Source organism: Aquila chrysaetos, chromosome 19 (genome assembly GCF_900496995.4).
Source record: "Aquila chrysaetos chrysaetos chromosome 19, bAquChr1.4, whole genome shotgun sequence".
Taxonomy (NCBI): domain Eukaryota; kingdom Metazoa; phylum Chordata; class Aves; order Accipitriformes; family Accipitridae; genus Aquila; species Aquila chrysaetos.
In genome coordinates, this window is record NC_044022.1 from 1,358,036 (window position 1) to 1,382,898 (window position 24,863).

The window sequence follows — 24,863 nt, forward strand, 5'->3', positions numbered from 1 at the left end:
AGACACTATAAAATGGATTGAAAATTAATACAGCATAAAAGCTGCATGTTAGAAAGTATGTGCATCCCTCACTATCCTGTGGTAGATTTGAAGATTCAAGGGAATGTTAGCTTACTTTTGAAGGAGGCAGCCCTGACCTGACAGGCAGTTAATGAGCAGTGATGCTGCCCCATGACACAAGCCCTAGCTGTGGACCAGACTGACATTAGTGGGAAGACAGACTTGCAGCTGTGCAGGTCTCAAAGTGCTCAAGTAAAAAGGGAGATACAGTAAGAACGTACTGTTAGAGAAGCCAGGTTTTAATCTTCCTAAAATTCAGATTTTGTTCTGCAATAACAGAAGGAAGGGAGTAGAAGACAATGGTCATGGAGCCACGCAGGCACTGCTGGGTTTGCACGTGGCTCGGGAATCCTATCGGACACCCTGCCAGAACAGGACAGCCCCATTCCCAGCACATCTCCCAACACCGGCACCAGCCTGTCGGGCACCGGTATCACACACCACCAGAAATAGAGGACAGTGAGCTGCACTGTGCTGAACATCGCTGTGCACATCTTCAGCAAGTTTTGAGGTAACCAACTCATTCAGCGCTGTCTTAACAAAGACTTCTACCCTGACCATTGGTTTGTTTTAAAAAGTTTAATCAGACCTGTTCACCTAAATGCTTTCATAAGCTGACCATTTAAAACAAAAGCAAATACTTTATTCTACCATTTCAGCCCGTTATGTTTTCACATATATTCTGACACGCTGAAAAGAGTGATCTGATTTTACTTAAAGCTAAAATGACTTTCTATAACAAGAGCCTTGGAACACAAAAGTTTTAATGCCACCTAGTCAGAGCTTGCCATTTTAGTATAGGAAAAAAACCATACAAATTTAACAGAACAAAAAAGAGCAGGCTTTGGTTTTGTTTTTTAAAGAAAAACAGATTTTACTCAAACACTTATTGGTCCAGAACTACTGATACAAAGTTTTTCAATTTCTTTTTTAAAGAACAACTTGCACAACGCTAAATACAATAAATTCCTACTGAACAAGTTCTATACATACACAACGCACAGCTTGTAAGAATTCAGAAGATGTTAACAAACACTCCTGAAGAAATATTATTTAGCGGATCAAACTGCTGCAATATCAAATTAGTACTTTAATAAGCACCTACACCATTCAGATAACCTCTGTTCAGAAGTGTGGTTTAATACAAAACTTTGTTTTAAAAACAAAATGTGGGATTTAACACTTACATAATACAGTGTTTGGATTCTTAACCCAATCAATTGCAAGTTCGTCTGAATTGGCTGAAAACCTGAGAAGTCTAGCACTAGAGCTGATGAGATATCAGTTGTCCTAATAGAAGAATTTTAACTACAATTTTATTTTTAGAAGAAAAAGACTACATAAAGGAAAAAAATGCACAATTACATTTTAGGTTTTGGACGCATTTGCTATTATGAGTTAAAAGCTTTAAAATTTAATCTAGTCACTTAAAAATGAGTGATATTCTCATCTGTAATTAAGTTATATTTCATGTATAAGAGGTTGGTCCTTACAAATAACTCCGCAAAACAAGGTCCAACTCTGAGTTGCATACATTCCACCTGATTCTCCTCTAAAGCTTTTTGCCATTTATCTCTTTTGGAACTTTCAAACACAAATTCTTTTACATGCTTCGCACAGACAGTGAAGCATTTCAAACCTACTCAGCTTGCAGATAATGAACATATAGCAGGAGGATCGCCTGACTTGCACTTTTCTGAGCCAGTGGATCAACTTCTTGATGGCATGTTGTCTTTGTGTTCAGTGCAAGATTCTACTGGACATAAGTTTCTCATATCCCTGAGCAATTGCTGTTAGGTCATGCCACTGGACTGGCTCAAATTCAGGACTTTATTTCACAACTTCCATAGAAAGTAACAGACTTCCTTCAATGATTGTCATCAAAGAGTGACTTAACAGTAAATCTTCAGATAGAAAAATGTTAATTCAGCGGAAGACTTTGGTAGGGAAAGAGTCTACAGCTAAACATTACTAATATGAACAAATTTCTATTAAAAAATTAAACATTAAAATGAAGTTTTAAAAAGAATCAAAAATAGACTCCTCCAGATTTGCTCACAAGTTTGCAGACACCCAAGCAGCTCAAAACTTCAAAAGTGCAAACAAGAAAACAAGTAAAATACATAACAGCAGCAACTTTAGTTTTCCTTTAAACATTGAGATTCTTTGTATTGATGTAAAATACACATCCTATTCCCCCTTCAGCACCCAACTCATCTGCAGGGCATTGATCTGTTCTGATTACCCAGGTGCTCCTTGAAACTGTTGCTGCCTTTGTTCCAAAGCCTGCTGACTTAACAGTTGCTGTTGTTTCTGTAGAAACTGCACTACTTCTGGACTCCTGAGTAGGGACTGCAAGAAAGAAGAAGCGGACTTTACGTTAAAGAACTCACATATATTAAGTAGCTACCATAGTGATTACATTTAGATTATAATATTTTTCCATTAAATCAATTTGCACATTACCCGTTGTTGTGGCATCACACAGCCTCTTGCTCACTCCCCCCGCAGTGGGATGAAGCACTGCTCAGCAATAACTAAAACAACCCTGTATTATCAACACTGTTTTCATCACAAACCCAAAACATAGCCCCGTACAAGCTACTGTGAAGAAAATTAACTGCATCCCAGCCAAAACCAGTACACCCATATAAACTGGAGTTCAATTAAATACTGAAGAATTACAAAACACGCTCACAAAAACATCTAGAAACTGTTTCAAGACATCAGCACATCACCAGAAGCAGCATTAATACACATCCTGAAAGCAGATTCAGAATGTAAAGAATATAAAATATCACAAAAAACATAAAGGTCGCAAACAGAAGTCATCTACTAACATACTGAAAAACACACTTTTCAATTCTGCTTCAGTTTTGAGCCAATTTCTACATTTCCCACTGCAGATAGCTAAAAAATAATAAATTAACTAAAATACTGTAATTCTACAGCAAAGCTCATCTGCCTGCCAGAGTTCACGTGTCTGGACTATTCTCTTAGTCACATGGTTTAGCTTTAGGTAGTCCTGCAAGGAGCAGGGAGTTGGACTCAAAAATCCTGATGGGTCCCTTTCAACTCAAGATACTCTACGATTCTACATTCACTGAGTGCTTAATAATTTCCCAACACTTCAAAACAGCAGTCCAGTCACAAGGAATGACTTAAACAACCCCGCTGCCTTCAGTCAAACGACAAAAGTATCTAAAACTATTTGCATCTGGCTCCTGGCCTGAACAGTTGCAGTCCATGACCCAGCTCTGGTTGTTCACTCTCACTCCTGCATGGTGGCAGCACAAGTGTTTGTAAGGTCAAATGGCAAATCAGGTTGGGAATGGATCCTTCCAAAAATTACCGGAGGAAAAAGGTTATTTTTCAGCTGAATTAATATTCTCTAGACTGCTTGCTCATTATGCACGGTCACTTCACAGATGCAACCAAAGAGGGGCTGCAACTCTGTAATCAGATTTACATTCAAAAGGACCAGCAACTTCAGGGCAGGGTCTAGAACTTTATGCTATTGGGGGCAATTCTGCAGAGATTATAATTGAAAACAACCATTCTGCATGTAACTCACACCTACAGCAGCACTGAACAGGTAAGATTAGTGAATTGGCCACTGAAAGCAGTTACTAATAACAAACAGGCTCACTGAACAGATGCGCAGCCACCTTTTCCTTACCATACATTAGCTTTATCAAGTCACTTCACAGCACAGGGTAGTTCTGCAGTAAGTAGTTCTTTATCTGCTGCTGTTTTATGACCTTAAGGTGCTTCAGGCTCCCCATCCACAACTTGCTGCTTCTCAGCCCCTTGCCTCTGCTTTCTACATCTTCATACAGTGCAAACTGCGCATACAGGCACACACAGCCCACCACAAAAGCCTCTCCTCACAGAGATTAACCACATGCAAGAAACTCACAAGCAAGCGCAAAGTGATAAACCTGCAGGCAGCTACCAGGGATATGCAGTAACTTTCACGTGCAGGAACATGAGGTATAGAACAGCCCTGGATGCAAGAGGCCGTGAGAGATCTTTCTGGGTCGCCTCAGGCCTTGTGTTGTGTAGATATGCACAAAACAAAGAAGAAATAATGCTGAATGAGAGAGACTGAGTCAGAGGAGAGACAGAGAAGCAAGAACCAGATCAAGGAGAATCTGAATCTCACTTCACCAGAATACTTCCAAGGAAACCTCAGTTCTTGAAGAGCCCTGACATAACTCTGCAAAAGCTCTCAACATATATTTAAAGAGCTTCTGGTTGCTGTATTTCTAGAAAATATGTTTCATTAATAAGATACCTTTCAAATTTAATTAAAAGCCACATGAATAGAAACAGCCAGGAAGGAAATGGGACAACAATTCAGTAAGCAGGGCATAAAGAACAACAGATAATGTGAAAAATAAACTCCATAGTTCATTACTTTTTTCTTGTTAAAACTGAAGAGCTACAGATACTCCTTTAAGTTTTAGACATAATCATTAAATAGGTGCTATTATTGAGAAAGAATTCAAGAAAAAAATCTATATAGCTGTATACTTAAAGACTGATACGATGTTTCTTTAAAGACTTTTCAAATTTCTGAACAAGCACTACAGCACTTTAATGAGGATTGTTAAATTGCTTTGCATAGCTAACAGAGAACAGGAAAACAGTCCCATTAGCTTTTGGAGAAAGGAGATTGTGAAAACCAGCAACACAGAAAGTTGTAACGAAGTCGAAGGAACAGTAAGTACTGAATTACTTCCCTTCATTAGGCTTAATTCTTTAAATATACTTAAAGGAGCAACAAAAGTGTTTAAAAGCTTAGAAGACATGCCATTCATGCAGCCTGCAAATATTACAAGTCATACCGTTTGCTTACACAGTTTGCTTTATCAACAAATACATACGCAATTTTAAGTGTGATATGACAGGTCTACAACTTCTAAAACAAACACACTACAGTAATTAAAGCTTACATCAGACCTGAAGTCCATGCATTGTTCTATCTAAAGCTCTACAGAAAAGTTGGTTTAAGAAGTTAAAAACATCTCAGTTATAGTATAAGCACTATTTACCCTAAAGAAATAACCACATCTATTTAGTGCTACCACAACACTCAACTGCAGTTAACGTGGCAGTGATCATTAAATTTAGCCATCTTAGTAGTTTTCACAGAGAGGGCGAGACACATATCTGCTCTGCAGCACATTACAAATTTGAAAATATGCACATGGTGTACGATCATTAAACTAATTTTCATCTTTCACACGGGTGACAGTTAAACATTGTTACACTGCCTTTATTTATTTGAGTTCAAAGCCTCTAAGAAAACAAAACTTACCAGCCTCTTTTTATTCAATACTTGTTCTAAAAGAGTAGGTCTTGCTGGGCGATCTCCAATGGATCCTGTTCTCTGTTTTGTAACAGAAACCGAACCTTCGACACTATCCTGCACATGAAATAAAATAAAAAAAAAAGAGAAGTGTGACTATAAACCCTGATATAATGATACATTTACTTTTTACCACAGAAAGTCCCCAGAGTAAAGAATGTTTGCCTCATTAGCCTGCAGAGGAAAATAACAGCACAAGAATGCAAACTTATCTATTCAAGAATTGGCCTCTTCTTTCCATGTTATTTTCACTGTCTATATTTCACTATCACATCAGTCACAGTGAAGCAATGCAGCTGAGTTAGTCTTCTAAACTGCAAAACTAACCAGGTTACTATGGCTAGTTAACAGCTTGAATTTATTTGATTGCATTTCTTAAAAATGAAGTCATTCACAACAGCTCAATATCCAGCTTGTGAAAGTGAATGATACTTAACATTTGCAATTGGGTAGGAATGACAGCAATACTTTTAATAGCAAAACAAAACATACTTCAGAACACAATTATGAATTTGTCAAAGCCACAGGCAAGAGAGAGCAATATCTACGTTTGTTTTTTTCTTTGAAGTTTATTCTGTTCCTTGTACAATCACCAGTCATACAAATTACAACTGTCTTCTAAACAATGTGGCTCTACAATCTGCTGTACAGAAAATATTCGTGGTTTGAAAAATTTCAACCAACGCTGAATCCTATGCGTATTAAATTCACAACATACTGACACTTCCATTTACCTGAAAGGGTTCAAGCAAGAACAACAACAAACTATCCCAGTACCTTTCACTTCAATCCTGTCCACATAAGTGTAAAATGAAACTTTTATTAGGAATCTAACTCTGACCCCACAAAACAACAGTATCTTGTGGGGCCTTGATAGACACCACTGCAAAAAAGCACACTAAGTTTAGCACTAAATCTCTCACTCTCTTCTGTAAGCTCAGGCCTTAATTTCATAACATTCAAAGCAACCTGCATGAGCAGAAACTGAGAGGAGCAAGCCCACTCCCTTCCAACATGCAGTAATCACTATTTCTTGTTACAGATCAAAAAGTCTTAACCCATCACTACATGAAATGCAGCAATTTTACCCTTCTCCCATCCTGTCCCCTTTTCTGAACTAGCACAAGTATTTGCGTAGACACATCATGAACTGAGCACGATGAATTATTAGGAAAGGAAGAGCGAAGAGAGGAAATCATGCCAGTATATAAATCTAGAATTCACCCACATCTTGAAACAGCATTTTCTGTTCTCTCATCTAAAAGAGAAGCAGCTACTAGAACTAGAGAAAGTTAACAGAATAGCAACAAGGATGATAATAAGTATGTAACATTTTACCTAGAACAAGCATGCTATGCCTTTTCACTGTGGGAAGGAAACAACCTAGAGGCATGCCTACCAAGTAAGTGTCACAAACTGAACAGGAATTAGTTGTTCACTACATCTTCTAGTGTAAACACTAACTGGCAAATTAAGTTAATAGCAGCCAGGTTCAAGAACAAGGAGGAGATCATTCAAACCAGGTACCAGACCTGAAGAAACTATCAGAATGTAATGGATGCTGAGAGTTTACAAGGATCCAACAAAAATCTGAGAAAGTACATGGAACAGACATCACTTAGAGTTACAAAAGACATCAGAAAACCCACAACTATCTCAGCAAGTCCTTTGAGCTGAAAGAGAAAGCAGCTGGGAGAATATTCCCTGGCAGCATCTCACATACACTTGCCCTTTTCTTGTGAACCTGCTTCATGGCAGCTTTTACAGCCAGACAAAAAAAAGATTCTTTGGTGCTACACCCAGTGTGGTTACTATTATATTTATATGAAGAAAAACAGAAAAAGGAAAAGTGTTTTGATGGTTAGTTTGCAGTTAGATCAGTTCCCAGTCACACAACTCCAGAGACAGCTGTGCTGACAAAAAAAAGGGTTGCTTTTAGCAGGAGTGCCAGGTAAGATTTTTTTTCTTTTTCTGGCAACCACTATTTTACACTCGTCCCTTCAAGCACGAAGTAGCCAGCATCTTCAAAAGCAAAACCATTTCCCCCTTTCTAACTCATCTAAATACAAGATCTCAAATGCTAACTGTTATCCTGGCTGAATCACAAACTGTAGGAAGGAAACTATCTGAAAAGTTGAACGTTACTCCCACTGACAATATTTCCCCATCTAAACAACTTCCCCACCTATAAACAATACATGTAAGTTTATGACAGTAGGTATGAAATATTAGTGGTCTAAACATTTAACTGCCATTTAAAATAAAAATAAACGACAAGTATCTTGAAGAGCCTACACAACCTTCAAATACACAATTTTTGTACGCAATATAACCCGATGCCCGACGGCCTCTGTGACCCCAAGACCCCACGTTTCAGCCCCAACTGGGCAAGAAGACCCTTAGCTCTATACTTTCATCTTTCCTCCGATGAGATAAACACGCGCTGCACGGCCTTTCCTGGACCCTTTGCGACGTTTTCTACCGGAGAAGAAGAACGAAACGGGGTTTGCTCCGGCACCAAGAGCGGGCCCTAGGGCTGTCCCGGACTCCTCCGCTTCCCCCTGGACAGAAAGGTCCCGTTCTCTCCGGCAGCTTTCCACGGCAGCCCCCCGCTGCCCGGGGACCCCCACGGCAGCCGGCCTTGCCCGCCGCCTCGCCCCCTCCCTCCCGCCGAGGACCCGCCGCCGCCGCCTCACCTCGGCCCGCGGGCCGCCCCCCGCGGCGGCCGCCCCGCCGCCCCCCAGGGCCTGGTCGTTCTTCTTGCGCTTGTACTTGTCCTTGTAAATCTTGTTGCGGTGCCGCTTGCACATCCAGGGCTTGCGCTGCTTCACCACCTGCGTGGTGGTCTCGCTGCAGCCCTGGTAGGTGCAGCTCTTGCAGCCCCCCCCCCGCCGCCGCCCCGCCGCTCGCCGCCGCCTCCTCCTCCAGCTCCTCCGGGCTGGCCGTGCTCTCGCCGCCCGCCGCCTCGCCTTCCTCCCCCGCCTCGGCCTCGCCGTCGCCGGGACCCCCCAGCTCGTAGAATAACATCAGGCCGCCGCTACCGGAGGGCGGGAGCGCCGGGTCGCTGCCCGCCAGCGGCGGCGGCAACCCCCCCGCCGCCGCCGCCGCCTCCTCACCGCCGCACGGCTGCATCACGAGCAGCGCCAGCGAGGCGGAGGCGGCTGAGGAGAAGGCGGCGGCTGAGGAGAAGGCGGCAGCGGCGGGGCTGTCCCGCAGGGCGCCGGTCCCCGCTCCCGCCGACACCCCCGTCCCCTCAGCCGCCCCCCCCCGGCGCGCAGGCGCAGATGCCGCCACCGCGCATGTACCGGCGGGCCGCGAGACGGGATGGGGGGTGTGGAGGGCGCATGCGCGGGCTGAGCGTTCCGGCGGGAAGCGGGGTCACGTGCCTGGCGGTGCTGAGGGGAAGGGGGCGCGCGCGCCTGTGATGGCGGCGCAGCCGGGGCTCACAGTGCTTTGCCTTGGGGCTACGCTAGCGCGAAGCAGCCCTCGTTTCTTCCCGAGCGCGGAGAACCTTCTTGTGGCCACGTCGCGGCCCTGCTGCGCTCCCGTGAAGGCTGTCGGGACCCAAACTGCCCTGCCCCTGATCTTCACAACCGTCGTCGCTGGGCTGTGCTCCTCTCCGTGCTCGCCAGCCGCTGTCAGCTGGAGAGTGGGGACACGGCCTGGCTTCCTCTCCCGCAGCCTTTTTAGGGCCTCCAGCCTGCTGTTGCCTTCGTAGCTTTTCAGCTCGCTGCTCCTTCCCCTTTCTTCCCTTCATGTAGGTATCGATTCTCTGTGTGCCTCACTTCTACGTGGCTCTCTGGATGCTTTTTCCGTATCACAAGGTTCACCTGAGCAGCTAAGGCCGTCTTCACCAAATTCATGCCATTACAAATACATCATTCCTAAGTAAACATCTTTATTCTGCAAGGTAAATGAACTCCGCATCTGCAGTCCTAGCCATTTTTTCACTCCCCAATCCAGTCCTTTTTTCTGCAAAGGTCTCACATTTTATTCCAAGCAAAAAGCTACTTGTAATGCAGGTACCACGCCTACCTTCAGTTTTCCTCCTGGTTCCTCCTCCTGTGTCAGAGTCACTGGACTCTCGCTCCTCGGAGAAGTCCTGCCGACCTCCACGTCCTTGACCACCCGCTGTTTGCACCCCTCCGTTTTTCTTACCTCCTTACTCCCCGCGGGTTCTTGCCTTTCTCGTTGCACGTGTCGGTTCATCCCATATTAAGAGAACGATGCTGACCCGGTTTGTTCTCTGGCAATTACCACAGCTCCCTTTTCCTGCCGTTAAGGTAAATGATTACGCTGTTTACAGTTGTAGCCGTTAGGTTTCACTCTCGATCGCATTGTAATACAGTTCTCCCTCATTCGTCAAAATAGCTACTGATGTGGTATAGTCCTAGACAAATCAGGGCGAACCGAGTAACTCCGACCTCATCGCCTTTCAGCCACCCGTCACCTTTAACATGGGCGAGATGACTCCCAGCTCTACTGTTTAAACTGGAATTACAGACTATTTCTTTTTTTGCCAGTGGAGACTTACTTTCCCCACACCTGCCTCAGTCTCTTTTTCATCTCTGCTGCAGCCATGCTGGGACGACTCACAGGACCCTCTTTTTAGGACTCAGCCTTGCATCTGTGCCAGTAGTGAAACGTGTAAAAATTACACGTAGCCTTGAAGTTCTCCTGCCTCTTACCTCTTGAGATGTGAGCTCCTTGAGGCAGAAGTTGACAATAAATGTTTGGGGGTTTTCACATTAAAATTGAAATAATTTCCATTGAGATAATTTTACTTTATTTCTTTTGCTTTAAATGTGTCTTGAAAGAATGCCTACTTAAAATTTTAAATGCTCCTGGCGTTAATTAAAATAAAATCCCAAGTAGTAGTGAATCAAAAACAACAGCATTTTTCTCCAGCCACGCTCCCTGCACATATCCACACCGTAATGAATTAAAATGCCAGTAAGAAATGGGAAACTGATACCCTTTAAATCCCAGGAAGAAGAGTTGCTTGTGCCCTTCCCCACCACTTCTCTGAAGCCTCACTGAGACAGCTAGGTTTGGCATGGGTCAGTCACACCAGTAGATTGAAGCAGTTCAAGGCTAAATGAGAAAATTATTTCTGGAGTGAAGGTTTCCAAGCAAATGCTCTGCTGAAAACTCCCTCTCTTTTTTGAATCGGTTGGATTCTACCTCAGACACCCTAGTAACACATGGGGATCTCGTTGGAGAGTGTGCCTGGAAGCATACTTCAGATCCTTAGTTCTTGTTTTCCTCACCTCAGGAAAAAAGAACAACAAAAAAAAACCAGAAAACTAACAATACCTTACAAAGATATTGAGGGGCTTAATTAATTAGCAAATCGATTTGATATTTAATGAGCCTATTACTGGACTGCAGTGTGAAGTATTATCCAATTCTTTTTACTCTAGAAGCTTATCATCTGCTTGCTTGAGGGCATGGAAACATAAACAGGAATTAAATTAGTGACAGCTAACAAATGAAGCCCTTCTTAAAAAGCTGCCATTGATGGGTTTTTTTCTGCCTGATTTGCTCAGAAAAGAGAAACATTGTGATGGAAAAGAAATCGAGCAAAGTATTAGTTTCCTTGGGCTGCACTTCTGGCAATCCAGCTCTTGGGGAAGGAAGGTCATGTTTGGAAAATTTTGTCAGGAGTCTGTACATCATTGCCATCCAGCCAGGAGCAGCTGCATCATGTTTTGCCTTCCCAGGTGCAATTAAGAGGAGATTCCAAATGTGATTATTGAAATCTAATAAGTTCATTTGTCCTTAGGCTGACAGCTTGTTGTTTAAATAGATTCTGTAATTTTCTGCTGTCTCTTTCATTTGTGTTTGTGAAATAGTTCATTTTAATGTTCTAGATTTCTGTGCCAGTTGTTAATACCCAGTTCTTAATTGCCTTGGGAAGCAACATGTATTAAAAAAACAGATACAGGATAAGATTCAGGAAGGTAATCATCATTGGAGAGGCTGATCTGTCCTACTTACAGACCAAGATAGTACTAATGATTATAGCTGCAGTAATATTTTCAAATTGTGAAAGTTATTTCAGCATTTTCCCGTGAGTGATGATATGAATTCTGTTCACTCGGTATCTGTCTGTCTGTCTGTCTGTCTGTCTATCTACCTATCTTTTACACAAAAGTGCATTTGCCTTTATCATGTGTTTTAAGAGCAGAGGCCATACTGAGAACTTCTGTGAGAAGGGGGACTGTGAAATTCATACATCCAGTGTTGTGATATCCCTACAAAGAAAATATAATCTAAATGCAAATTGTAACCTTATTGCTCAGTTATAAAATGAAAAGGTCGAGTCAAGGAGAGCATTTGGGTTTTTAAAACAGCTATGAAAGGTACTTGAAAGATACAAGGGAATGAAGACTGCTGGAGGAAGCTGAGAACTAATAATTTTTAAAGCACATCTCTTTAGAAACACATCATTTGATGAGGGAATCAAAATACAAGTATATAGTCAAGAGAGATTTTTCTGCTTTATTTTACTTCTTACTGCTTAGCAATCTCCCAATTTATTCCTCCTACCTGCTGTGGGTGTTCACAGTGATACAGTCATGGAAATGTTCAAAAGCTCAGCAGCCTCAAAACAGGTCTCCCCTCAAAGGAAGGCGAAATGCGGAGTCATCAGTGCTCACTGTTATGAATTTCCAGGTGACAATGAGTGCTGAAGTCTTCCCAAGAATAGCAAGGCAAATGACTTTAAGCTACTGTAGTCAGTTTGTTAAAACTTGGTTTTCAGATAAGTGTACAAAAGTTTGATGCCAATTTTATCAAGTCTTATAAACATCCCTTTTTACACTAATCGAGTATTTCTGTTTCCCAACAATACCAGGAAGTCAGAAACTTATTAGCCTTTATGAATTACAGATGAATTTATTTTTGTAAATCATGGAAATAAAAACCTAAATAAAAAGAAGTTTGATTTGCTTTATGGATACGTTTTCTGGTTTTAGTATACATATGGCATAAAATGGCCATCAGAAACAGGTTTCTTTCCCCAGGCCCTTCTCATTTTGGATGGTTACCTTTGTCCCATGACAACAGATAAATTAAATAAGTCTGCTGAAAGTAAGTCTCCTCTTTCATCTATTTACATTTAATTAGACATAAATTAGTCAGCTTATAAATAAAAAGCGTCCACAATATAGTAAAAACAATCAAAAATAGAACTGAATAAAAGTGTGCAGGACAGGAGTTAGAATATGCCCTGAACCTCACATCGGACACTTATTAGCCCCTGTGCTCTCAACAGCTTTAATTACTGGAACATTTCTAAATCTCAGAACAGGGGTTTTTTGATGCCCTTTTCAATTGCTGAAATCGACCTTATCTGGAGCCCATTTTGTTAGTCTAGGTGATTTCCATTCACAGTGAATGGATGGGTGATTATTGCTTTTAGCACCTGAGCAGGATTAGTGTCATTCTGGCTGTTCTCCCCCCATGCAGAGCCAGCATCCTTGAGTGTGTCCTGAGGCGTCTCCTGTTCTGTGTAAATCATGACATACGCCTTTGTGGTATGGAACAGTTGTCACCTTGGCAGAGGTCAGTATCTGCTAACTCTAGTTACTACTGTTTCACAGCTTGATTCCTTCTCAATCTAAATGATCTGATTCAGGCCTACTTTAAAATAACATCTCTCTCCTTATAGCCAAGAAAGTGTGAATAACAGAGAGGAAAATTGCTTTACCGTAGCAAAACTAGGCATAGTCACTCTGCTTAATGAAGCAGTAAACATAAATAATGGGATAAATTTACAAAAATTAAAAGAAAGAAGAAGTAATGAGCTCAGTTTTAGACTATGAAATATTCTCTTCCAGTAGAAATAGGGAGAGCCTCGCTTATTAAGAAAGTTAAAACTAGATGGAAGCAAAGCTCTAGATAAGGGAAGCAATCCTCTGTTGGCAGGGAAATATGTCAGATTAACTGCTGCATCCGATGCTAACATCTGTGTCTCTCAAATACAAGCAATACATACCTGTATCTGAACGTCAGCATCTTTTCCTTCCTTTCTTATAACAATTGATAACATTGCTCATGTTTTTTGACCTTCATGCTGACATTTTTCATGATCTTAGGGAGTCGTGCCTTGGGGTCACTCCTACCAATGAGTTACTTGCACAGGTTGTGTTCTGAGCAGTCTTTTCTCACTTAAATCAAGCAGTGAAGTTTTTCCTGCATAGTTCTCACAAGTAGGTTTTACATGTCATTTCAAGCAAAAGTGGGAAGATTTACTTCTGGCATAGTTATCTGGACAGCAAAATTTATATTTTCTATTTTTGGCTTAATGCCACACATTTCTCACATATAAGTGTTATCAAAGGTGTCTAGTTTTTCTGAGAGATGTATTTCGCACTTGAGAGTCCCCTTTGTGCATGAGGACGGCTCTAACCCATTAACAGGAATCTCTTTCTTGAACTGGAGCTATTTTTGCACGCTTTTCTATCACTTCGTTGAAGCTGTGAAATAGCAACTTTGCCAATTCTTCTACAGAGTCACAGAGGTTTTTCTGTTTTGTTTTTCAATATGAAGCTGGGGATTTTTGTTTTGATTTGTTCTGTTTAAGCCACCATTCTTTAAAAAGTAAGAGAATCACAATCCCTTTGTTTTCTTAGTACTGCAGCGATGGAGAGAGCACCCATTCTTGGAGAAAGGGATGGACAGAGGCGTAGAATGTTCCTGACACAGGAAAGTCAAAATGCCCTGGTTTATGAAATTGCATGTTGAGAACTGTCAGTGAATAAGATTTGTAGACTCCTCATTTACATGCTTTGCTAGCCCACTCTTCTCCTTTACAGAAAGCCAGGGAAAAAGCAGTTGAACTCTTTTGTTGTATTCTGCTCCGTAACTTATTCCTGTTCTCTTTGAAATGCTTGGCAAATACAGGCACAAAGGGAGTTCATCTATAGGGACTTCAGTATGATCAGATGCAGACTATCAGAGTTCGAAAGGGACTCATTTTTGCAGGAAAGAGGGGAAGGAATTAGCACTCTGCAGGACTGAAGCATGGCTTCATCCTCAGAAAATAACAAATCTGTGCCTAAGAATCTATTTCTTCTCTCCTTTCTCAGACTGGTGTTACAAGACTTGTATATTTAGAAACAGGAATAACATTTTCTAGACAAGTATGCTGCCTTTGTACTATGTGCATACAGCTATTCTCTGCCTTTCATCTTGAGAACCAAGAACATGTCTAATTTGGACCTGAATGCCTGCCCGCTAGCATCCAGGATTAACAGCCTCTTGGAAAGTCCTTGGGGACCCACCTGTTTTCAAAGCCACTCTATTAAAGCTGGATGTTTAAACAGTTTCATTCTGGAGGATGCAGGGCCCAGATTTCCAACTGGATCAAGTTGGTTCCAAATACAGGAACCTGAGACCAGCCCTCAGAGAGCTCAAAAGAGAGTCATTAATGGGCCACAGAGCACTGCTTAGTCATTTGCTTATATCTCTTAATTCCAATTGCCTTTATCCTTCTTCAGAGATCTAGCATCAGCTCCTTGGTTAGTTACTAGGTGCCCTGGGACTGCTACTTCACACGAAACATTTCTCTCAAACATTGAGTTTATTGGTCCCGTCACACCACCTCACCTCAAGCATTCTTATTGATTTACAGTCTTTTTACCACATTGGCATTGCAGCTACATACACCTGACGCAAGTATTTCTGGAGGCATGTCACAGACTTTGTTGTACTTCAGCATCAAAAGCCATTTCTAGGCAAAAGAGCTTCATGTATTTTTTCAGAAGCTTTCTGTGAACCCAGAAGTCCCTGTAGCCTGCCAACCCATTTGGCTGAGGCACGTCTGTTTCTGCATAATTCTTATCCATTCCAGCCAGAAGGATAAATGTTGTGATTCACGGGCTGAACTTCTCCCAGTTGGGATCAATGGCTTGTACTATTCAGCAGACACTCCGACTCTGTCCAGATCCTGATTATTATTATTTAAGAAGCAGCTATTGGCATACTGAAAACTAGAAGTTAATTTGGCCAGTGCAGACTTAATGGCTCTGCTGAATAATGCTACTGGTTGCATATTCTGGTACAGGCAAATTAGTGAAGATTATATTGCTTTGTACATTGGAGATGATCAGCGTCAGATCCAGAATTTTTCCAAGAAGAAGAAGATATTCATGGAGCTTTGTGAAGGAGTTACCATGTTACTTCAAGTCATATCACTCAGGGGAGACCACCTCCTTATAGAAGCAGAGCGCAATGTTCCCCTTTGAACAGTTCCACCCTGACTGCTGCAGATTTTCAGTTACTCTGTGCAGCACCAGAAAGTCAAGCTGTTTGGACTGCAGTGGTGGAGTGTTGTGTAATGTTTTTTATGAATTGACAATAATAAACATTATGAATGGTACAGAGTAAGTGACTTGCAGAACAGTAGGATTCCTCAGTTCCCAAGGGCCCTAGGTACTGTCCTGGAGGAGAAAATGAGTTGAGTTTGCAAGTCTACCTTAGAAGGTAGAGGGATTCATGGATAACTATACGGGAAACATAGGAGAAGTGCTGAGGGGTCTTGGCATATTAAATGTTGAGAGAGGTAAGGACAAGTCCTTCCTAGGGACTTTGTATGTGTAATTATGAAATTTATTTCGTGTTCTAAATAGACGGCATCCGGTAGGCTTAATGAATTGTTAGCATTCAACATCCTTTTTTGTACTGTTTTGCAAGCAGTCTTATAGCAGTCTGTGCCACACAGTCAGACTGTCCTGATCATCCATTGGGTTGTGTTTGGAAGGGAAGGGGAAAATGTGCAACCTAGACTTTTCTGGCCGCCCCTCTCAGTTTTCTAGACCGTTTTGTCCATCCTATATAGAGTTGGGCATTTAAATTATTGAAAGCAGAGCAGGGAGCTTAAAATGCAATTTGAACATGCTCAAACCATTGAGGAATTTTGTTTAGCTCCCCATATATTAACATAAGGATAATTATGACTTATCCTCTCTTCAACAGAATAGTTTGTATAAAAAAATTCTCACTACTTCTGAATGTTCCTCCTTATATTGCAGCTGTTGTACAATGTTATGAAATAAAGAAAGTGGTTCCCATGGTATTATTTTCTTATTATAAATGATTCTTCACACAAGGGTTTTAGTGAGGACAATTTTCTTCCAAGTGATGTGTGAAAGTTGACTAAGGACCACGTAATTCTTGCTCAGCTGCTTTTTCTCAATAAAAAATTATAAGTTGTGTTTAGAAACATATAAATGTCTGAAAACTGTAAATCTGTTCCTCTTTGCTTCTCTTTAGCACTGCCACTCCACCAAGAGGTTCCTCCACTTGTCTTTGTCCTGAAATGAGGAGGGCTGGTAGCTTGAGGCCAGTGCTTTGAGGATAAAGCTAATTGACAGCCTGCAGTATAAGGAGTACACAGATGCAGATTTTGGACTTCATTAGTAGTGATGAAAAATGCAAATGCTGTGTTTTAGATAATAAACACAAGCTGGAAGTTTAGATCATTGTGCTCCTCTGAAACTGCCTGTATTACAAAAGATTTTTAGATGCAGAGAATCTACATGTTACAGTCTGCCCTCCTATCTATTTTAAATAGACGCTATTGGTTTGATTGTTTTTAAAACAGTATTAACAAAGTGAACCTATGTCTATATATGTTTGTTTACTGTCTAGTATGACGGACTGCTAATTGCCAAATTCAGTTCTGATTTAAAGCCTGACCAGCCACACTGAAATTGGTGAGAACAAAGTCAACCCTGCCAATTTCCACATAGCTATGCAAATACCACTCAAAGCAGAATTTGGACCTACAAGCCATTTATTTGTTGACAGACTTTTCTACAACTCAAGCCTTACTGGCAAGGAAATCACAATGCCTTTATTTATTCAGGCGGTGTCTGGAAGATCCATCTTGCTTGTAGAAAAAAAGGAAAAAGAAACATTAACACAAAAATCAGTCACCACTACTGACTGCAATAATACCCCTGAAGGCTAATAATTTATTTTACTGTGTTTAGTCCTCCTAGTTTGCCCATGACCTGGATCTCTTGTTACAAGGGTAAGCGTGTCAGATGTTCACAATGACGTGACCAATTGCAGCTGTGTTTGGCCTATTTCCACCAGCATCAGACATGAGTTTGTATATAATATCCTTAATTTCTTGGTAGCTTGCAGACAGGCAAGACAGCCAGCACTACTTAGTGTATTAATGTAATCCACGAGAGTTGCTCTTTAACCCGTGTCTAGCCTTGTTAGTCTTATCAGCTTCTTTAGTCCCACATAATAAAGTGATTGTACTTAAAGCAATGGTCTTTCAAGCATGTCCTAGTCAGGCAGATCAACAAAAGTTTTGATCTTTTAACAGTTCGTTCTGTAACAAATACATCATCCTATTGCGTTAAAAGTGTAGAACACCACGGAAGGAGGGCTCAGTCTGCCAGTACTAAGACATTGTTACACTTTTTAAAAATTTGAGTAATTTTCTTACATGAGAGATGCTGCACTGTTTAGCGCCAGATTATGATAAAGAAGAATTAATCCCAGAGTGGAAGATTGGTGGACCAGTAACCAAGACTAATTGCAGTCACTGTGGAAAAAAAGATTACCCTAAACAGTAATTATAAAAATACGTACTACACATAAACATGCGCAGCATGTGTATAAGAGTTAATTTTTAAAACAAAAAAAATGTGAGCAAAATTGTGTAGGAAAAAAAAGACTGAAAATAGTTGGTTTAAAAGAAGGATTTATTAGACGGTTAAAAAAGACAGTTCCAACCTCTCAGAAGGGACAACTTTGGCTTAGAGCCAGTCTGCCAGTCTTGACACAGTAATGAAGCCAGGGCAGGATTTGTGAATACAAATGGTAAGTAATGAAAACTAGGTAAGGAGCCATATACAATCATGTAATGTAGAAAACTTGCTAAAGGATGTTAGCATCACATAGAAAAAATGAGAAGCTGAAGATTATTAGAAAAGAAATTCTTCTTAGGCCTGCTGCTAAATGGAGATGATAAAGGAGAAAAAGGAAAAAAAGATATTTATTAAGAAAAAAAATAGAAGTTTAATAAATATTTCTGTTAATTCATTGGAAAATGTACCATGCTTTTTTTCCATCGTAAGAGGAAATGAAAAGTATTTCACAGTTCCATAGCAACTAAGGAGGATATTAAACATCTGCAAAAGAAAATTTTTGTTAAGTCTACAGGCCTATATAATTTGTACCCAGAGACCTGAGGAGCTGGCCAGGTAGACCTCTTGTCTGTTGACATTTAGTTTTAATAAATCTTGGAACACCACAGCTGTTCCAAGAGACAGGAAGACTATTAATGCTGCAGCAGTATTCCAAAGGCAGGGGTGATGGCTCAAAGTAGTATATACTGGTTACCCTGATCTGTCACAGGTGTATAAGTCTTCAGTAGTGAAGACTAGACATGAATTATAGCTATTAAAGAGTTGGATATCAAACATAGGATAAGTGCTGATGAAGATTCTTTTTAATAGGAAATAGACCTTTTAAAGTGAGTCTGATTTTGGTTTTGGTTTTGGTTTGTTTTTTTAAATTGTATTTTTGAGATAGTATATGTTTGTTTGAGAAAAGTGCAAAATGTAATTTATTTAGGCTTTGGTAAGAAATTTGGCAGTATACTAGTGCATTCTGATAAAGATCAGTGTTGTATATGAACAATAAAGGAACAGTGAGAAAATAGTCTAGGAAGTGATTTTTTAAACAGATGCCAATGATGAATTGCCCACATAGAATCATAACTGAATATGAATGTCTGTAGTGGGATTTTACGTACGGTTGTACTAATCTGGATATCTTTCAACATTTGAATTAATGATGTGAAGTAAATACAAAGACCTGATGAAATTTGCAGGCCATATGAAGATACATGGTATGGTAAATTACAGTGAGGCTGTGGCTGTGTCCCTGGCACGCTCAAAAAATGTAGTTCACCACAATGCAAAGCTAAGAACATGAAATTCAAGCCAAGTTTGCAGAATGGTGAACTTTTACTGCAATAATGTGGATCTGAAAATGATTTAAACATCACAATGTGCAAGCATCTCACCAAAAACTCCCACTGTGATGTTCAGGTAAAAATGTCACTTTCAATACTCAGAGTTAGGGAGACAAGTTCATTTTCCTGTACAACACTGGTGAAACTTGATTCTGAAATGCTACTAACAATTCTAGCTTTTCTGTTTTAAAACAAATGTATAGAAAATGGAATATATGCAAAACCCCCTTCACAACAGAGATTTGAGGAAAGTGCAGGGGTGGCTTTAGACTGAGACATCAGTTCACTTAAGAAGAAGACCTGAGGCATGACATCATTGTACCTTTTTGAAGAGAGAATAACAGTAAGAGACTTAAATTAAATTGAATTAAATAGAGAAAACCACAGCAAAAAAAAAAAGTTTCTGGAAACTAAAGTCATGCAGATTCAAATGGGACATTAGGCACAAATTTTTAACGGTGAAGCTGATTAACCACTGGATTAAGCTAATAAAGCAGTGGTGGATTCTCCAGCTTTCTGATTCTTGGAGTCAAGCCTAGCTAAATTGCTGGCAAATGTGTTTAGCCAAACACAAGATAGCACAATAAAAGGGGAGCTGGGTGATACATCTGTGAAATGGTCTGTGAAATACTAGAGATTCATATCGGATGATCTAATACCGTCTTCTCATTTTAAACTCTGTAAACCACCTTCAGTTCAACTGTAGGTACCATGAATTTTACTTTTGATAGTACTCAGGTTATTAATATCAAGGACCATAGAGCTCTGTCATGCTAGCTAGAATAGTTTGCAAAGCTGTTTATTGTTTTAATATACTGGGCAAACCAAATCTAGTGGAAAGGTGTTCTGCAGATACTTCTTTCCCTTTCCCTGTATTCTGGGGAAGGCTCATTCCTCCGTTATGTCGGGTTGTGTCTTCCTCCCTGTGGCAAAGGAGAAACCTGTCTCCTTTTCCACCTCTTCCCTTACTACCTCTGAGTTGTGCCCTATATTCACTCACAGGAATTTCCACAGCTGTTTGGGAATTCGTATCTGATCTGTATCAGTTAGATGGAGCAAAGCATAGCTCCTGCAAAGCTGCACTTCAGATAATGCTGCTACTTCATGCTTCAAAAGAGGGCCAGCAAAGAAAGGCCTGGTAGCTTCATATACAACTAATTACATATTTGAAACAGTGCCAGCAATGCTCCAACCTGAATGATCTTACAAAGAGGAGGGCTTTCCTACAGACAAGTTGCCGCTGCAGTGACTGCTCAGTAGGCTGAGACCACAGCGGTAGCATCAGGGCGAGGGACAAGTTTTGCAGATCGCATGGGGTGAGTAGAAACAGGCAAAATTTTCTGTCTCTGCCCTTCCTAAGAGTTTCAGCATTGCAAGCAGGGCAACCCCATGACACTGCTGGTTCTTGCAGCCCTCGCCATGGAGGGACAAAGCAATCTCAGAGCAAAGGTCACTTTCTGAAGCTTTTTATACCTCAAGTTCCATTCCCTCCTAAAAGCAGCATTTCATCTTGCTCTTTCCATGTGTATGCCAACAGAATGTCTTGGCTGAGGAGTTTATAGCTGGCAGGAGCTAGGAAGCATAACATACATTAACACAATTCTCTGTCCCCTGCAGCCTGTCATTTCAAAGCCATCCCCTGGCTTCTGGTCCAGAAGAAAGAAATTGGACAAAATTGTACTTCAGAAAATTCTTGACCTGAGCTTTCCCATTACAGGTTTTGTATGAAAAGTAATTATTTTCTAGTCCCACTATCTGATAAGAGTCCATACTGATACTCATATAAAGAAATAAATATGTTCCAAAATTAAAGATTAAAAGCTTCTGGCTTGAGGAAAACTGTTTCTGCAGCTCTAGCTGTGAATATTAGAGGTTATTTGTAGAGAAGACACCTGTACTTCACAGAGAAGAGGGAGGGGAGGAGAAGGGAAGGACGAGGTATGAGCCACCAGGAAAAATTTCTTGAAAAGAAAATGTGTTAAATTCTCACTTCCTATTCTCATGTGGGTGAGGTATGTTTTACCCACTGGATCGTGTTCTGTCTGGTACTTACCCAGAAATTCTTGTGGCACAGACACTGTCTCTGTCATTTGCCGTGTTGCACCTACCAAGAGTCCCAGAATCATCAACTGGCATTGCCAAGAATCATCATAAGAAAAAGACATAAGCTAAAATTATCTAAATAAGCTAAAAGCTGTTAAACAGGCTAAATAAGCTAAAGCCAAAGACATACAGCTGAAAACCTGTTTGTTAAATGCCTGAAGGCAAAAAAAAAAAAAGTCTAATAAATCAACCCTTCTTACCCCTCTCAAAACACAATAATAAAAGACTCAACATTAGAGTCAACGTTTTTTAACTAAAAAATGGAAATGTGAGAATAACAGGGGACCATTGCTCTACCGCTTCTTCTGAGTAGAGTATGCTTCTCTCAGAGGTTGTGGGGTCAGGAAGTAGACTACAGTGCAGTAAGGAAGGAATGCCATTCACAACCCCTATACGACCAGAAACTCCACCAACGCCGATTTGATTCAGCAGGATTCATTTCCTTTCTTTCCTGCCTCATTCTTGCAAAGTCTAGAGTGCTGTTATTGAAATAGCGAACTCTAGTCTTGATCTGACTTGATCTTCTTGAACTTATCTTCTTGATTCGAAGATAAGGGAGTTAGATTTGTCTTCAAACAATTCGATGGGATTCTCCAGTATTTATATGGAAATGTTCCCAATTTCCTCAGAAAAGAATGCCTGAAATAGTGAGTGCTGCAGGATCCTGGTGGAGCTGTGATTGATAGGTTAGTTTAGTGAGTCGAAATGTAGAACGACATGTGAATAAGTGAATATACTGTTAAAGCTTTTAATTTTTTCCATTTTCTCCACAACAGATCTGTTCTGTAAATGAGGCCCAAGAACTGGAAGCGTTCCTTTCAGCATCAGCATCTCTGAATAGCTTTAATACATCCAGTTGAACCTGGTATGGGAAATGTTATGGATCACCCATACCTAGTTCTAAATTAGTCCTCTCGCCTTTGGCTTCTTTTTCCTTTATTGATCGTTCTCAAAAGACACATTTCTCTCAAACTTCTCTTTTCCCATTTTCCTTATGTATGCCATAAAAATTCTCAGCATTTCTCTCCAAAGCTCTGATAACACGACCATGGCAGTTCTGTTTCTGCTGTCATTCAGCTGATGCTAGTCTGTCTCTGTTCTTTTCTTTACATATTAATTTTCTTGTTTTCCTGATTAAAATTCTGCCTGTCATGACTCAAAATTCAAACCCTAATTACTTGTCAAAGCCATGAAAACTCTGAGAAGAGGCCACTCACAGTGCCCATCCTCCAAATGGTGCCATGTGTTTGTGTTGACTCCAACCAAATCTGTATGGAAAACACTGAGCTAAGAGAATTACTTTAGTATTCAAAGGCCTCTTGCTGAATCAAAATTAAATCAGTCTTGATCTTTGTAATTATAAAACATGGAAGTAGTTCCTCCCAAATGAAAATCCTGGAATTGTTGGAGGAGCCTTCTTCTGGGCTGGAAGGAAGCAGTCCCCTCACATGTCCCAGCTTCCATGCCAAGTAATTAAAGCTCCTTAGGAGGCTGTCCCCATCTGAGAACTGTACAGTCTTAATCTAGATCTCCTTCTGGCCCAGGAAGTTATGAAATACTGCTCAAAGGTTGGCCCCTTGGAAATGTCATAGCCCTTCCATAGAGCAATAAATGCCAGCAAGAAAAGCTTAAGGTTAATCAAAGCATTATTTTTAATAAAAGCTCTCATTTAAGACAGTTTCTTAGGGTTCAAGTAGGAGGCGGCAGTCTTTCTATGAGTTATGAGCATACGTGTGACTTCTTTGCACCTTCAGCATCTTTGCTGCTCTTGCATTTGGTATGCCAAGATCAGTTCATACCTCATTAGTGCTAAGGGATGATCTAGGCTATTTCCTTGTTATTTCTCTAATATATTATTAATTGTTCTGGTTTTAAGCAAAAAGCAACTAGTGTATTAAAAATTATTAGGAAAGCAATAGCAAACTAAACAGAAAATAATATGCACAGTGTGCCTCTTGGAGGTGCTCAGTACAGTTCTGGTTCTTCTATCTCAAGGGCGATAGCAAAACTGGAAGAAGTACAGAGATGAGTGATAAGGACAATCAAAGGTATGGAACTGCTAAATAATAAATAGACAAGTGAGTAGACTGGCAGAGAGATAACTGAGAGGGTAGAAAGGTCTGTGAAAATGAGTGGCTAGAAAAGACCATTATAAATTGTTATTATAAGCTGTCTCATCCAGTACAAAAGCAAGAGAACTTCAAATGAAACTAGCAGATGACTAGATAAAAGCAAACAAAAGAGGTGAGTTTTCATACATTATTCAGTGGAGCTGTGGAAATTTTCACTGCAGAAAGTTATGGATGCTACAAGTTTACATAATTCAAAAAGTGACTGGACAAATTCATGAAGGAAAACTTCAGTCAAAGTAAAATGTGGATGTATTGTGTTATGTGCAATATAACGGTATACAACATATACTTTAAATTGTGCACACCACAATTGTATTAAACAGTTGCATAATACGGTTGTAATATACATAGTGACAATATCTCTGACTCAAGAAGTCCTCGAATGATTATTTGTTGTACGGCTGCCATGAGAGCATTTGGAGGAAGCACTGCTGTGAGTGTACTGTTCTTATTGCCTTTATCCAGCATGCTAACTGCTGTTTTCCTGGGGATTGTTCTTGTTCTTGTTTTCTTCCTTTTTTAAATTTTTTTTTTTCCCCTTAAGAGAAACTAGTCTTACTGAACTGAGTGCCAGAAACCACTCTCTGGAGTGTTTCGTCAAACGTCCCTTAAGTAGAGGGGTATTACTATCCGTTCCTGCCACCTTTGAAGTCTGGCTGCTGCCATGGGCACAGCGTTGGCCAAAGCCTTGCTCCACTCCACTGGATGGTGCTTTTGTCAGTGGGTGGGAGAAAAGGGAATGAAAAGGTGAGAGGTGCTGGGGTTTCATGGGATCTCATCTATCACTGCTGTTGTATTCCGATTCTGTGATTTCCAGAAGCACCAGTCCTAGTATCACATGTTGGAGACTGGCAACTACTGATGGTCCATGCTCCTGGGAAATAGAAGGTCATTGCCAAGAGGAGCATAGCCAAACTGAGACGTCTGAGGCCAAATATGCCACTTATCAAGTGCTACCTCTGACAAACCACATAGTAACTCTTTTTGAAGGCTGACTCCTGGGCTAGATGGATCATTCTTCTGATGCTGTCCAGCTGATTTCATATTCTTATAAGCATGAGGAAAAGATTATTCTTGATCATACCACAGTTCCTTCTTAGAATCATAGAGTGATAGAATGGTTTGGGTTGGAAGGAACTTTAATGATCACCTAGTTCCAACTCCCTGCCATGGGCAGGGACACCTT

At 40.7% G+C, this 24,863-nt stretch overlaps 1 protein-coding gene across 1 annotated transcript; it reads right to left on the reverse strand.

Moving 5' to 3' along the window:
* Positions 1-807: 807 nt before the first annotated feature.
* On the reverse strand, positions 808-9,793 carry LOC115353599 (regulatory factor X associated protein). Its single transcript, XM_030043250.1, is given in 5 exon segments — positions 808-2,412; positions 5,384-5,491; positions 8,131-8,323; positions 8,325-8,787; positions 9,730-9,793. Coding segments are annotated over 5 exon segments (939 nt in total). The 3' UTR covers positions 808-2,301.
* Positions 9,794-24,863: the final 15,070 nt, after the last annotated feature.